Source organism: Carassius gibelio, chromosome B13 (assembly GCF_023724105.1).
Source record: "Carassius gibelio isolate Cgi1373 ecotype wild population from Czech Republic chromosome B13, carGib1.2-hapl.c, whole genome shotgun sequence".
NCBI classification, from domain to species: Eukaryota; Metazoa; Chordata; class Actinopteri; order Cypriniformes; family Cyprinidae; genus Carassius; species Carassius gibelio.
In genome coordinates this window covers 26245750-26261023 of record NC_068408.1, presented here as the reverse complement: position 1 = coordinate 26261023, position 15274 = coordinate 26245750, and the positions used below count along the sequence as shown (strand labels likewise).

The 15274-nt window shown below is 36.2% G+C and overlaps 1 protein-coding gene across 2 annotated transcripts; it reads left to right on the top strand.

Annotated features, from left to right (window-relative positions):
• The first annotated feature begins 451 nt into the window (after positions 1 to 451).
• On the top strand, positions 452 to 14810 carry LOC127970687 (gastrula zinc finger protein XlCGF26.1). 2 transcript variants are annotated; one of them, XM_052573373.1, is made up of 3 exons: positions 452 to 514; positions 4096 to 4226; positions 10680 to 14810. In XM_052573373.1, the coding sequence occupies exons 2-3, from the start codon at positions 4142 to 4144 to the stop codon at positions 12014 to 12016; spliced, it is 1422 nt and encodes a 473-aa protein (XP_052429333.1). In that variant the 5' UTR covers positions 452 to 514; positions 4096 to 4141; the 3' UTR covers positions 12017 to 14810. The 2 variants fall into 2 exon arrangements, with proteins under 2 accessions (XP_052429333.1, XP_052429332.1); XM_052573372.1 differs by lacking the exon at positions 452 to 514 and adding an exon at positions 1780 to 2125.
• The last annotated feature ends 464 nt before the right edge of the window (positions 14811 to 15274 follow it).

Genomic DNA, 15274 nt, shown 5'->3' with positions numbered 1-15274 from the left:
TACCATTAGGATGTTTTCCTATTAAATGCATTGTTGAGTTAAGACCTGTATGCCCTTATCTCAATCTTGATATAATGCAATCCTCTTTCCTTTTCCTACTCGAACTCCTTACCCTTCCTACCAGTGATTGAATTGAATGAAGCAGTCTATCTTTACTTTCATTAGTGACAGACTCATCAGCCAATCAAACTTTTACGTTCAATGGATTTACATGAGAAAATGCAGAACACGTTCACGTGTATTTTCCATACAGTCTATGGTATTTTCTTAAACAGAATATTTAATTAATTCAAATATTACATAACGTATTTTGCACACACACACACACACACACACACACACACACACACACACACACACACACACACACACACACACACACACACACACATATATATATTTGCACTTCTGCAATTTTAGATTTTAGCGTGTGAACAAGACTTTTAATTTGGTTTGGCGACGTTGCGTCATAAGGATGCGCCGTGTGATGCGTCTGTGTTTGGGCTGAAGAAAGGTTTGTTTTAAGTTCATAATGCATTTAAAGTGTTTAAATTAATTTAAATCGTTAAGGAGTTGTAACATTGCAAAAAAGAAAAGTAGTTATCCATTATCGGATGTTCAAATGTATCATCGCAATGCTTTATTTAATATTTATGATGGTATTTGGTGAGCATCCGCGAGTAACTTAGCAGAAACATTGCGTTTCGTTTCATTTCAGTTTGTCGTAAACACGAACTCGGCCTCTGACGGGAGAAACGGAAAACACTCGACTCAATAGAATTAATATTTTCTTTTATTATTAAATCCCATAATTCACCGTTTCGAAGCGTTCCCATCACTGTACGCTGACGACACCCTCTGGTCAATGTGCATGTCACAAAAACAAAACACGTGTATGACAACTATTACAAACCAGCTGTCAGATCCTACACATACTAGTTGTCTTTATACTGATGTTAACAATAAACCCAATTCAGGTGTCAAAATATGTGTGATCTCACTCGTTATTAGCTATAAATAGAGATATGGGCACACTGTGCTTCTATTATCATTATTATTATAGAGGGTTCAGTATAATATTATTATATTAATTGGCTAATTATTATGATAATTAAAAACAGTAGCTGCTTATAAAACCACATTATAACAATTCTGAAATAAATTGTAATTCTGGTTTGAGTATGGAACATAAACAAAGCTGTGTTTAACAACTATTTTTGGCATCTGTATTTATTAATATAAGAATAGATTTAATAGTTCCACTTTAACAATCTGTTTATTATATATATATATATATATATATATATATATATATATATATATATATATACATATGTATCAACATTTCAAGTGGATCAAAAAAGTTAAATCAGAGTTGTCCTAAGACAAGAACTGGTACTGTTTTAGTTTAAGGACTTCTTTGATGAAAGGTTCAGTTTAATTTGAAGGCATGTGGGCTGAAATACATTGCTATTGTTCAGTAGAATGTGACTGATACTACTACTACTGAAATCATTAAAACCATATTTTTAATTAATAATCATGCAATATTTCGTACAATATAATAAGCTATTGTAAGAATAAATGAAACTTTTTAAGCTTTCAAATAATTACACATGCTAAAACAAAATTTGGTAACAATAAAACATAACATTTCTTAGGGCCCTAAACGTAATTTTTGTTAAACATTTAATAAATTGATGTTAAACAGTTTATTTCATGATTTTAATTAATTAAACATGATTTTGATACATTTTTGATTAACGTGAAACTCTTTGTATACCTTTGCCTTAAAGACATTAAAAATCTACAGAGAAATGTTTCTTTCAAATGAACCCACTCAGATAGAAAAGATATTCTCAGATTATGTAATCCACGTGAAACATGCATGCAGAAGCATCATTACTGCAGATGCCAAAAGCGCCATCATTCTGTTTTTACTTTAACTTCTGTTTAGTGAATTTATTGAGTTTAAAGGTTGATTTATACTTCTGCTTCAAAACTACGCTGTAGTTTGTGTGCAGTACTTTCATGCGACGGTGTAGCACCTCTCCAGGAATGTAACAGCGCCTCAGTTCTACACAGGCAGCAAGCGCTGTGATTGGTCTGAAGAACCCCTCCTTCTGTATGTACTTGAGTTTTGTGTGTGTTTATGTGCACTTTAATATATTTTAATGTTACACCTGCTTATATATAAGAAAAGAAAAGCAAAGAACAAGTGTTTTATCATTTATTATACTAAACAGCATTATTCATCACTTGTTGTCTGTGACAGTGTTGATCTGCCGTGATACAAGTCTTGTGGAGACGGAAAGAATGCCATCTTCTCCTGTTCCGTTGTTGTGTCCTTTTTGTATGATTTAATATATATTTGCTGCTGTCACAGCTTTAATGCTTCTCTGACGAGCTGCTTCTTCCTCAGCTTTCGTCGTGGGACTGCAGGTTACACCAGAAACATGTCCGTGGACACTGCAGACTAATGCTTTGAGTGTGTGCTGGACATCGACGCGGAAAATGACATAGAAGTATAAATAAACGAACACTTAGCCACAGCGTAGGTCTCGACGCAGAAGTATAAATCAGCCTTAAGACGTTCACCGGCATTAACATTCACATACCACTGTCCACTGTTATTTTTAACAGAAATGAATGCAACTAGCTCGTAATCATGACTTTATAAGTTGTAAATAGGAAGTTTCCGATAGCACGTGAAGTTAAGATTGCGTAGTGTGAGCACACCCTAGTTATTCTCCGGCATCCCTTACACACAAGTCTTTACCCGCCCATCAAGTGTTGTCCCGTGCCGAACTCTGCTGTGATGGGTCCTGCAATCGTGCAGGCCTCTATAGGCAGGTGCCTGTTATAATGTTATGAGCATAACTTGTTTTTCTATAACAAACTATACAATATATTCAATGAAAACGTTAATGTCCTGGCTGTGAACACTGGCTTGTTTTATATTTAATTTAATTTCATTAATGTTATCAGTTGAGATTTAGGCTACAATAAATATTTTAACTCGTACGATGTAAATTGAACACTGCTGTAAAATGCACTTTATTTGTATAAAGTGTTAGCAAACCAAATGATTTTACACTTTTGCTCATATAGCAGTAGGCCTACTTCTAAATGAAAAAAAGTGCACAATACACTACTTTTGAATGCATTATTAGTTTTGTGCATAATGATGCAATTAATCGCGATTAATCACAGACAATAATGCGATTAATTGTGATTATTAATTGTGAAATTGTATTGTTGCCTCAAGGGTCTTGATCTGATAGCCTATCTTGCGCTTAGTCATAGCCAATACAGTACAGCACAATATTTCTCTATTTTTTGACCAAATGTATTAAACAAAAGAAATTACTGTCAGTGTCGGTGCTTTAACATTAAATTCTGCCTATTTATTTCAAGATATTTGAAAAAGTTTGTGGCATGATTAAAAAAAAAACGCTATTACTATAAGCGTTTTGAGAGGAGAAAACAGCCGAAATCAGTAGGCTGTATGTCATATTTTATTATTAAAATATTATTAATAATAATAATAAACTGAAGCCTACCTCAGTACCTCTCTCATTCTGCGTGAATCCAAATGTTTACATATTCAAGATGTATTTGGATGCTAAAATATTATTTGTTTTGTAAACATTAGGCTTTCTTCACTTGCATTTTCAACATAAATCACCATTCTTTACATAGGCTATAACATCACACTGAGAAGAGGAGGTAACATTGAACACAGACTGTGCCAAGACAGTTTTTGCTGGTTTCAAACTCATAAAAAGCTTTTATTTTGTAATGGCAAACATTTTATTATTTTGCCCAGAGGAAGAAAAAAAAAAAATGGATTATGCAACAGACATGCAACTCATTGTCTCCATGCAGTTAATTAATAAACCATTGGTATTGGCCCTTTTCATGCTATTTCTGATATGCTGATTATTTTATATCTTTAAAATAATCAGAAATTGGGTAATAAATATTGATGGCTGATACATCGGTGAATCCATAATAAACAGATTTACTTTTACATGAATAGTTAGTATGTGACTATGTATTTCTCAACTTAAATATGACACTGTTTTCAAACAGAAAAATTCCTGGTGAAGTGACTGAGAGCCAAGTGAATATTATAAAGATGGCACTTATTAAGGAGGAGAATGAAGACATGAAGATTGAAGGAGCATTAAGTGTGAAGCAAGAAGATACTGACACACAATCAGGTTGGTTTCCATTCTCTTAACTGAACTTAGTCATGTTATCCTTCTTAAATGTCAACCTCTACAGAAATGAATGAAAAAAAAAGCAGTTTAAGCTAACATGGAGTGGCCCTCAAGGCCAAAATTTCCTTTTTTTTTTTTTTGCATATGCTAGCATATGTGTACATTCAAACACGCAGCCATTCAAAGTATACCCCATTTGATAGCATGTGCGAACGCAGGCAATCGACATGTGCTCTAGAAAGCTCCATCTAATATAACGTCTGCCCCCCCCCCCAAAAAAAAATTACATATATATATATATATATATATGTGTGTGTGTGTGTGTGTGTGTTGGTCATATAATTTAGCGCATCATCAAAAAGTTGATTTATTTCACTAATTCCATTAAAAAGTTAAACTTGTATATTATATTCATTCATTACACAGAGTCTGATATATTTCAAATGTTTATTTCTTTTAATTTTGATGATAATAACTGACAACTATGGAAAATCGCAAATTAAGGATCTCAGAAAATGTGAATATTGTGAAAAGGTTCAATATTGAAGACACCTGGTGCCACACTAATCAGCTAATTAACTCAAAACACCTGCAAATAACTTTAAATGGTCTCTCAGTCTAGCGGCGTTTCTCAATGTCAAGGATACTTCCTTGGTAGTACTGATCCTTCCAAGTCACTTCCTTCAGAGGCTAGGTGAGACTCCTCTTTAGCATTCGGAGAACACGTAAATGGAACAGGCCAGCAAGTGCACGTAATTGCGTCATTACGTCAGTGAAAAGGTCCGTTTGAATAATGCTGTGAATGGTATCATTAAATTACCTTGGACAACTTAACTAGTTATTTATAAAAGAAATGCCGATGACGCAACCAATTGTTAAATGACAGGTCCGGTTCAGTTAACCATTTGTATTTGTATAATTTACAATATCAATACGGTAGTAATTTGTACTGGCATTTAAACGTCAAACTTTACTTATATTTACTACAGTTATAACAAATGTTTGGTAACGTAAATAAAAACCATTAACGCTCTGACTACGTTAACGTTCGACATTTTTGAATTTTTGAACTAACTTTAGATAGCAAAGCTGCGCGCATAGGATTGTGGGTGATTTGAGAGCGTGAAGAGCGCAAAGGATACACATATGCATCCTTTCCTGTGTATGGGATATTCTTCGAACGAAGGACTCAGTCCTTGGTTGAAATTCCGAGGATCCTCGACATTGGAACAGTCCTTCGACGAATGTCGATGACATGGCATCCTCGAAATACTGGCTTCTGAGGATCCTTCCTTGACATTGAGAAAAACCTTCGTTCTGTGGGCTACTCAATCATGGGGAAGACTGCTGACTTGACAGTGTAAAAGACGACCATTGACACCTTGCACAAGGAGGGCAAGACACAAAAGGTCATTGCAAAAGAGGCTTGCTGTTCACAGAGCTCTGTGTCCAAGCACATTAATAGAGAGGCAAAGGGAAGGAAAAGTGTACAAGCAGTAGCGATAACCGCACCTTGGAGAGGACTGTGAAACAAAACCCATTAAAAAATGTGGGGGAGATTCACAAAGAGTGGACTGCAGCTGGAGTCAGTGCTTCAAGAACCACTACACACAGACGTATGCAAGACATGGGATTCAGATTCGCCTTCCTTGTGTCAAGACACTCTTGAACATCAGACAGCGTCAGAAGCGTCTCGCCTGGGCTAAAGACAAAAATGACTGGACTGCTGCTGAGTGGTCCAAAGTTATGTTCTCTGAAATTTTGCATTTCCTTTGGAAATCAGGGACCCAGAGTCTGGAGGAAGAGAGGAGAGGCACATAATCCATGTTGCATGAGGTCCAGTGTAAAGTTTCCACAATCAGTGATGGTTTGGGGTGCCATGTCATCTGCTGCTGTTGGTCCACTGTAGCATATCATACCTGAACCAAACAAATTAAAGATTTGATCAGGACCATGGTTGAAACACGAGGAGCCGAATTCCTCAGAAAGGCAACAGGATGTTGTAAATCAATTCCTAGTGCCACAAGTCAGAAGTAAGTCCACTAACCAACCAACTCTTTCACAGAACAGCTTTCAACATTAACACCACTAGAACAATTATTGACAATTTCAATTCGGAGAAGAGATTGTCAAATCTGGAGCAAGTAATCCAGATTAATGGTCAAAGAGATGCACAGCCTGACCATCACATGCAAACCCATGATAGTAATCGTGATGACAAGAATTCCCCCACCTAGGAGACTAGAAGACTGAAATTCCTAAGGGGACCTTTTAACCTCTGGTCTCCACAGAACATCCTTATGTGAAAGAATGGCACAAAAACTGTCTTTTATAGATGCACCAAACTGAACTCAAAAAGACCTCTGAATGAATATCAGTTTGTTTAACTCCATATTCATTAATATGTAACCCACACATTGGACTATAAATTTTCTAATCACTTATTGTGTATGCCTTTTTAATAACTATTAAATAACTTAAAGGTCCCATTTTTGATGCTTTTTTGAAGCTTTGATTGTGTTTACAGTGTGCAATATAACGTGTTCATGTTTCGAGTTTAAAAAAACAGTATTTTTCACACAATTCACCTATCTGTATACCGCTGTTTTCACTGTCATAAAAACGGGCTGATGACTTCCTTGTTCTATAAAGTCCCTCCTTCAGAAATAGGTAACGAGATCTGATTGTGCCAGCGGTTCCTGTGCTGTGATTCGACACCAGCTGAGTGAACACTGGCCTCCTGGAAATGCGATTGGACTAGTTTTAAGAAGCAAGTGGGCAGGATTTGTTTTGAAAACCTGGCAATACTGATCTGAACCATAGACAGTGATAGAAGAGATGCGCATGAAAATCACATTAAATTTTTTTGCACAGCCCTAACATCTAGTTAACAAAGCACAACACAACAGCCTTGCCCTTTGTGTAATAAGTTACAGAAACTGTTAAACTCACCAACTTAAATAATAAAATACACTTACCGGTTGTGGTCCATAAACAACGCCTTCTCCAGACAAAGAGGGAACTGCTCCATCTTTCAAGAATAATCTTTGTGCGAATCCGGCATTAAACTGATTGAGATTGAGGAGGCTGTCCTCAGCAAAATGTGCTGCTCATAGTTGTACATGTGGATTATAATTTTCGGGAATCGAGTTAAACATTAATTGTAACCATTAATCTCCAAGTACAGCGTCCCTGGGAAGCCCAAACTGAAAATAACAGCGTTTCGACGACTTAGCAACAAACACAAACGCAACTCTTCCTCTTCTCCGTCAGAGCGCAACAAGGCCACGCCCCCCTTTTTTGTGTATTCATGTGGGCGGAGGTTAGTCAAAAAACTGTTTTAGTGACGTCATTACTGCAGGAACTAGAGGGATGTAGCCTAAACGGGTCGTTTTTTGTAGGCGAATTCTGTTAAATCAAATATCTCGTTTGGCATTGAACTTTGAGCTTTACAATTTTACAGATATTATTTATACTCTAACAACAACATTACACACTAACTAAAGTTTAAAACATGGGATCATGAAGAACGGGACCTTTAAGGATTGATATTCATGTTTAGCATGTGTGTTTCAATCTGCTTGCTTGAAACGTTTCTGACCATCAGATATTTGTTATAATGTATCATATTCTTGTTTTAGGAATCATTTCCAAAATGATACACTGCAAGAGCGAGAAAATTCCGACCACGTGCTGATAAGATGAAATATGATATATGACACCCCGAGCAAAGACAATATCTAATTGTCCAAGACAACATTTGAGGTGTGGCCAAAAGGCCAGTTTAAATACTCAGGACACCATCAAATGTTGCTTTCAGCTTTTGCTTCTTAGCTTTTGCTATTAGTCATGCTTTTAGTCATCACTTTTAGCATTCTTTGAGCGCTGTTCCAGCATGATTTGGCCTGCACGTCTGCAGCTATTTCGTCACGATGAGAAGAAACACCACCTAGTCTCATCAAACGTCACTTCTATTCTTTTACTTTAGTTTCTTTTCTTTTCCATTTGAGAGTTTCGTGTTCTGAGTTGTTTTGTAATGCTGTCTCTGAGTCTGACCTCGAGTGCCCGTTCAACTTCAATCAGCCCACAACTCCGCATCTACAGCCAACGCCCAACCACAGGCTTCTCAAGACGTCACTTCAATGACTATTGAACTTCCAGCCAATCAGCAACCTCAGGAAACCCCCTTTCAATGACAACAAAGGGAACCCCATTACACAGGCTACCCAAGTAACTTATCTCCAGTCTCACATCTATACTGATGTATCTAATATAATTTTAACCTCATTGAGGAACTCAATGCGAGGGTTAATTAAGTGATTGATGGCTGTTCGTGTCTATGCAATTTCACGTACTGCTGTAAACTTGGGATTTCACATTTTCATTCTCTTGAACTAATTTCAGTCTCTTAAACTCATTCTTTCCTAACTTTCTATCTTCCCGCAACTTGTGTGAATGTGTGAGCGCGTGTGCTTGTGAGTTAGAGTAGTTCATATGTCTTAGATTTATCTAATAAAGCCTTATTCATATCGAAAAGAGAAGTATCTTGTGTTTTGTGTGTTACTGTGCTAATTAATAGTGTTTTCACTTTACTTTGGATATTAATGAGTTGATGTAATACGGCTTGTTCAATGAATCGCTGGCTGTCTCAGTGATCAGACGTGATACAGTGATTCTGTTCAAATTCCCTTTAAAATCTTATATGATTCCCTTTGAGCTAAATTTACCTGTTTCAATTTTCTGTCGTTCAAGGTATACTGCTGACCAACTTTATGGAGTCTAGGCTGGCCAATCAAGCACAGTAATATCATGGTCATCAAACCACTTGGAAGTGGTTTTGGTCTGTGGGCAGGTGCTAATGTCCTGCTGCAAAATTAAATCAGCATCTCCATAAAGCTTGTCAGCAGATGGAAGCATGAAGTGCTCCAAAATGATTTCAAAATGAAATGATAAATTTACTTTCATCTGAAAGAGGACTGTGGACCACAGAGCAACAGTCCAGTTACTTTTTTTCCTTACCCCAGGTGAAATACTTCTGGCTTGGTTCTATGATTGTGACAGCTGTAGCCCTTTTTCTGAAGACGTCTCAGTGTGGTGACTCTTGATTCGCTGACTCTGCCTTCAGTCCACTCCTTGTGAAGCTCTCCCAAGTTCTTGAATCGACTCCCAAGTTCTGACAATCTTCCTAAGGCTGTTGCTTGTGCACCTTTTACTACCACACTTTTTCCTTCCATTCAGCTGTCTATGAATATATTTTGATACAGCACTCTGTGAACAGCCAGCCCTTTCAGCAATGACCTTCTGTGTCTTACCCTCCTTTTGGAGGGTGTTGATGATTCTCTTCTGGACAACTTTCAAGTCAGTAGTCTTTCCCATAATAGTGGTTGCATGTTCTGAACCAGCCCAAGAGGTACCAATTATTTATGCTCAATATTAATCAAACTAATCAAGCTCAAAATCTAAGATTCTATTTTTTTTAAGATACTAATTGTTTAATTTTACTAAGCTGTAAGTTGTAACCATCAGAATAATAAAAAAGAAAAACTCTTGAAATATTTCAGTTTGTGTGCAGTGAATCTAGAATAAAGTTTGCTTTTTTTAAATTAAATTACAAAAAATAGTGTGTAGTGTTTAAAAAATTTAGTGTTCAAATAAACCAAGTTAAAACTATAACTATAGTATTTTGTATTTATTTTTCATTTAATTTAAGTCAGTTCTGAACAGAACTTTGTGATATTTAAAAACATGCTTAAATACTTTAGCAAATATCGCCATGGAGCGAAGGCAGAGCAGTGTTTGTGATCAATTCAGTTAGGAGCGGGAAATGGTAAACCCAGAGCGGAGTGATTATTGAATGATTGAAGTCCGGGGGAAAATTGTTGCCACTCCACTCTGCTTACATCCTCTTATCTTTAGCAATAAATATAAAAGTAATTGCTGATTACTGCTTAAAGTTTTATGCAATTTTTTTTCTCAGATTGTGAGATAATGTAAGACTCCAAATCATTGCCATGTCATTAAAAAAAATAATCTTAATAAGTGGGCCTGATACAGAGCCCTGATGCACTCCATACTCCTAAATTCACACAAATTGGTAGCTATAGATGACAGGTGTTGTGATCTTTGCTGTCAAAAGGTCTAATAGCACTAGAAAAGAAACAACTTGTATAAACACAGTTCATGAGCAATGATGCGGCTTAATCCTGAATGACATTGTTCAGAACTATGCAAAACTGTGCATAGTTGAGACAACATTGTTTTTCTAATATTTTAGACATACATTTGGAATTGGCATATAATAAACAAGGACTCCTGGGTCAAGAAAGTGAGTTGTTAACAATATTGAGACAAGGTTCTTAGGATTGAGCATTCATGTTGGTTTTGATGTTTTCATATTATGAAAACTTGGTCTATGTAATTTCTAAAAAATGTGTTCGCCCTGTTTCATTTTAGACCTGATGATCCCTAAAGAGGAAAGTGAAGAACTGAATGAAACGGAAGAGAAAGACCAGACACATAATTTCATGACCGAAGAACAATCAATACAGACTAAAAATATTTCCTCACAAAAAAAGACTAAGATAACCAAATCGAAATGTTCTTTCATCTGCCCACAATGTGGAAAACGTTTCACTCAAAAAGCAAACCTTAAAGTCCACATTAGAAGTCACACTGGAGAGAAGCCATTCGCCTGCAAACTGTGTGGGAGGAGCTTCTCACGAAAAGAAAGTCTTAAGATTCACATGACAATTCACACTGGAGAGAAGCCATTTGTATGTGGTCAGTGTGGAAAGCGATTCAGATGTAAGGAAATCCTTAATTCCCACAAGAGGGTCCACTCGGAAGAGACCCATTTTAGATGTCATCAGTGTGGAAGGATTTTCCGTTTCAAAAAAAACCTCAATACTCACATGAGAGTTCACTCTGGAGAGAAGCCTTACTCATGCCATCACTGCGGAAAGCGTTTTGTTCATAAAGTAAGCCACAAGAATCACATGAAGATTCACAATGAAGAGAAGCCATTCATGTGTGCTCAGTGTGGAACATGTTTCAAATATAAAGCAACCCTTAATGCCCACATGAGAGATCACACTGGAGAAACTCCGTTCACCTGCAAACTGTGTGGGAAGAGCTTCTCACATAAAGGAAATCTTAAGACTCACATGAGAATTCACACCGGAGAGCAGCCGTTCACGTGTGAACAGTGTGGAAAGAGTTTCAGACGTAAAGAAACTCTCGATTCCCACGTGAGAGTTCACACTGGAGAGAGCCCTTACAGCTGCAAAGTGTGTGGGAATGGCTTCTCACGAAAGGGCAATCTTAATACTCACATGAAGATTCACACTGGTGAGAAGCCATTCATTTGTGACCAGTGTGGAAAGAGTTTTGGACGTAAAGAAACGCTTAATTACCACATCAGGATTCATTTAAGAGAGAACAGTTTAACATGTCACGAGTGTGGAAAGAGTTTCACAGATTGTAATCTCCTTAAGAAGCATGTAGTCATTCACATCGGGGATAAGCCTTTCATGTGCTATTTCTGTGGAAAGACTTGTAAAAGCAAATCAAACCTTGAGAATCACATAAAGGTTCACACAGGAGAGAAGCCTTTCACCTGCCAAGAGTGTGGAAAAGGTTTTACAGTTAAAGGAAACCTTCACATTCACATGAGGGTTCACACCGGAGAGAAACCATACAAGTGTCTTCAGTGTGAGAAGAGTTTCACGTATCCAAAAGACCTGAAACGTCATATGCAAATTAAATGTGAAAATAAAACTGCTGTGTTCTGAATATAGAAAGGTTTTCAAAGTGGAACATTTTCAGAAATCGCCTGCACATTCCCTCCGGAGAATTGAATTAGAAGTAGTGTTAAAAAAAAAAAAATCATACAGATATTCTGAGACTTTATTTTTGTTCTTTGTGCAAAAGAGTTTTTAAATATTTAATCAATTTAAATTGTTACCAGAAAGTATGTATATGTACACAATACATTTTTATTGTAAAGAGTATTGGTTCCCAACTAGAGCACATTTGCATGCCTCTCTTAATCAAACTCCTGATTCAACTCATTACATTCAAAGACATGCAAAATGTGTTGAGTTGGGAATGTGGTTTGGTTTATTTTTGATTCCGTTTAACACCTCAAAAAAATTGTAGATCAGGGATGGGCAAGTTTTGTCCTGAGGCTCTTCTTCCTACATTGCTATAGCCTGAAACAGCTGTCCCAGACAAAAGAACAGCAATGTGAAACAATTGTGGTGATTTCTGTGATCAAGCTGATTGTTTTGTTTTTCTATATTAACATGCGTCGTATCGTATTGTGGTCAACAGGTGTCATTATCGTACAGTCTACACACATCATAGCCAAGTTTATTAGATCCATGTCACACAGTGTAACATGCAATGATCTTATAGGATTGCTAAAATCGTTCAGTGTCTTGGATTTAGCTGGATTTTATTGTCGATTATTTTCACTTGATCTTGGATTATTTTGTTCTTTGAAGATCAACCCAGAGTTGCTGTCATAGCAATACATTTGTACAATTAATCCTGCTTATTTCATATAAACAGGATTAGATTGCATTCTTTTAAGCATAATTGATACTTAAAATATGTTCCAGCCACTGCTAATTTATTACAAGAGTGCCCTACTGAGTAAATAAATAATGTTATTTAATGTTGTCTAGTCAATAATACTATAGACTCTAGTACTCTAGACTCTAGTAATACTAAGATTTAAATATTTATAAGTGATGAAACAATTACTCTAAAATTGTATTGGAGTCTTACACACATGATATACAGCTAATCTGAGCCGTGCATTAATTTGAGTGAAGACCGCTATTATGGGAGTGGCTTGATGGAGCACAGAGATGCAGATAACTTGATCTTGACCCTTAAGAAACTTTATTTCTATCATGTAACAAATCAAAGAATTGTTAAATGGTTAGTTCACCCAAAAATGAAATTACCCAATAAATTAATTTAAATAAATGACCTTGAAGTCACCCTAGGTGTATATTAAAAATCCTGTATGAAAAATTGTCTTTGATATTTCAAGCTGTTAGATGCAATTCAGAGGGTGTTGCATTTCATCGGTCCATGAGAAGTTTAATAAGCCCCTTTCACACTGCACGTCTGACCCAGCATATTGCCGGAACATTGCGGGGTCGCCTTCTGTGTTATATCAAAATCCTCTGACATTCTTTACAAATACTAATTAGTGACCTTTGTTTTGTATTGATCTGTCCGCTGCGTTTGCTTCTGAGCGGCGCATGCACAAAGCCGACCTCATTCCCCCGAAACTGCTTCGTTTACAACTGTGAGTGCAAGCTAGATTAAAGTGATTATGTTTTGAATATGGATATTTTTCTTACAAAAATGCATCGATTTGCTACAGGGGGCCTTTGTTCACCCCCCGGAGCGAGACACTTTTTTCTTAATGGATGAGGTTTTTATTAAACTTCTCATGAACCGATGGAGTGCAACACCCGCACTCCAACTGAACTCCAACTGAATTTGTCTGAAAGAAGAAAGTACACCTGGGATGACTTCAGGGTGAGTTAAGGGTGCGCGATAAAAACTGAGAAGCTGCGTAAATCCACATTCATTATCAGCGTTTATTTGCACATCTTCTCAGTTAACAACGGCTCTGTGTAGTAACAGCTGCTCTATGAAATCACACACCTGATGGAATTTACCGCTGATTAGAGAACTGGCTTTACTGACAAGATGCACATTAATTATCAGACAATACTTATCGCGCACCCCTAGGGTGAGTAGTCTGTGGCTTAATTTTCATTTTTGGCAGAACTAACCCTTTAATTATTACTGCATTGAAATTAAACAAAATAAAGCCTGTACAAATACTAGAAATTGTGAATAAAAATAATAGGAAATCATGTATAAAAAAAAAAAAAAATTATATATATATATATATATATATATATATATATATATATATATATATAATATAAACTGCACATTTCATTGTTATTAATGTATTATAACACTTATGCACTTTTGTTCACTTGGCTGTTTCCTTATAAAGGTCACTGTCCTGCAGAGTTTAGCTCCAGCCCTAATCAAACACACCTGAACAAGTCTTTTTTTCTCCATTCTGTCACTGTTGGATTTTTGGTTCCTTGCCACTGTCGAGGCTGGCTTGACACTTTATTTCCAGTGATATCGTTGACTTGATTGCACAGATACTATTTAAACAACGAGTTGGATGATGACATCATTGAATTCAATAATTAACTGCTTAAATTGAGTGTTTAATATTGTCATTTTGCATTACTTAATACTGTAAAGTTTCTACTAAAAGCACTATAAATAAAGGTGACCTGACTCGATTGACTTCAAGATCACTAGAAAGCTACAGGCAGGTGTGTTTCATCAGGTTTGGGGCTAAACTCTGCTTGACAGTGGCCCTTCAGGACCGAAGTTGCCCAACCCTGTTTTAGATGAATAAATTTCCATTTCCTGTTAAATTCCTCATTGTAAATGAAAAGTTATGAATAAAAGAACACTATATAAAAAATAATTGCATTATTTCTTTCATTTTTAAGTTGAACAATACCCAGGTAAATGTTTTTAATGTCTTGAGTTAGAATTACATAACAGGATTACAAAAGCATAAATGATTAATCATTAAAGGTGCAATATGTAATGATTAGAATTATCTATTGACAGAAATGCAATATAATATATGTATATATGTTTTCAGAGGTTTCTTAATGAACCGTTATGTTTTTATTACATTAGATTGAGTTATTTCTAACTACATACAGCACAGGTCCCCTTACATGGAAGTCACCACCATGTTTCTATGGTAGCCCTAAATGGACAAACTGCTCTACAGAGCACGTTTCTTCACTTTGTTGTTCTTGCGAAATAAAACACTGACACAATAATGAACAAGTACATTAATATTAGCAATAACATTGATTTACTAAATAATTAAGTAAATCTAATTCCTTAAATTACCTTTTGTAATGAAATCTCATTGCTCTCTAGTGTCAGAAACAATAACTATAAGATAATGA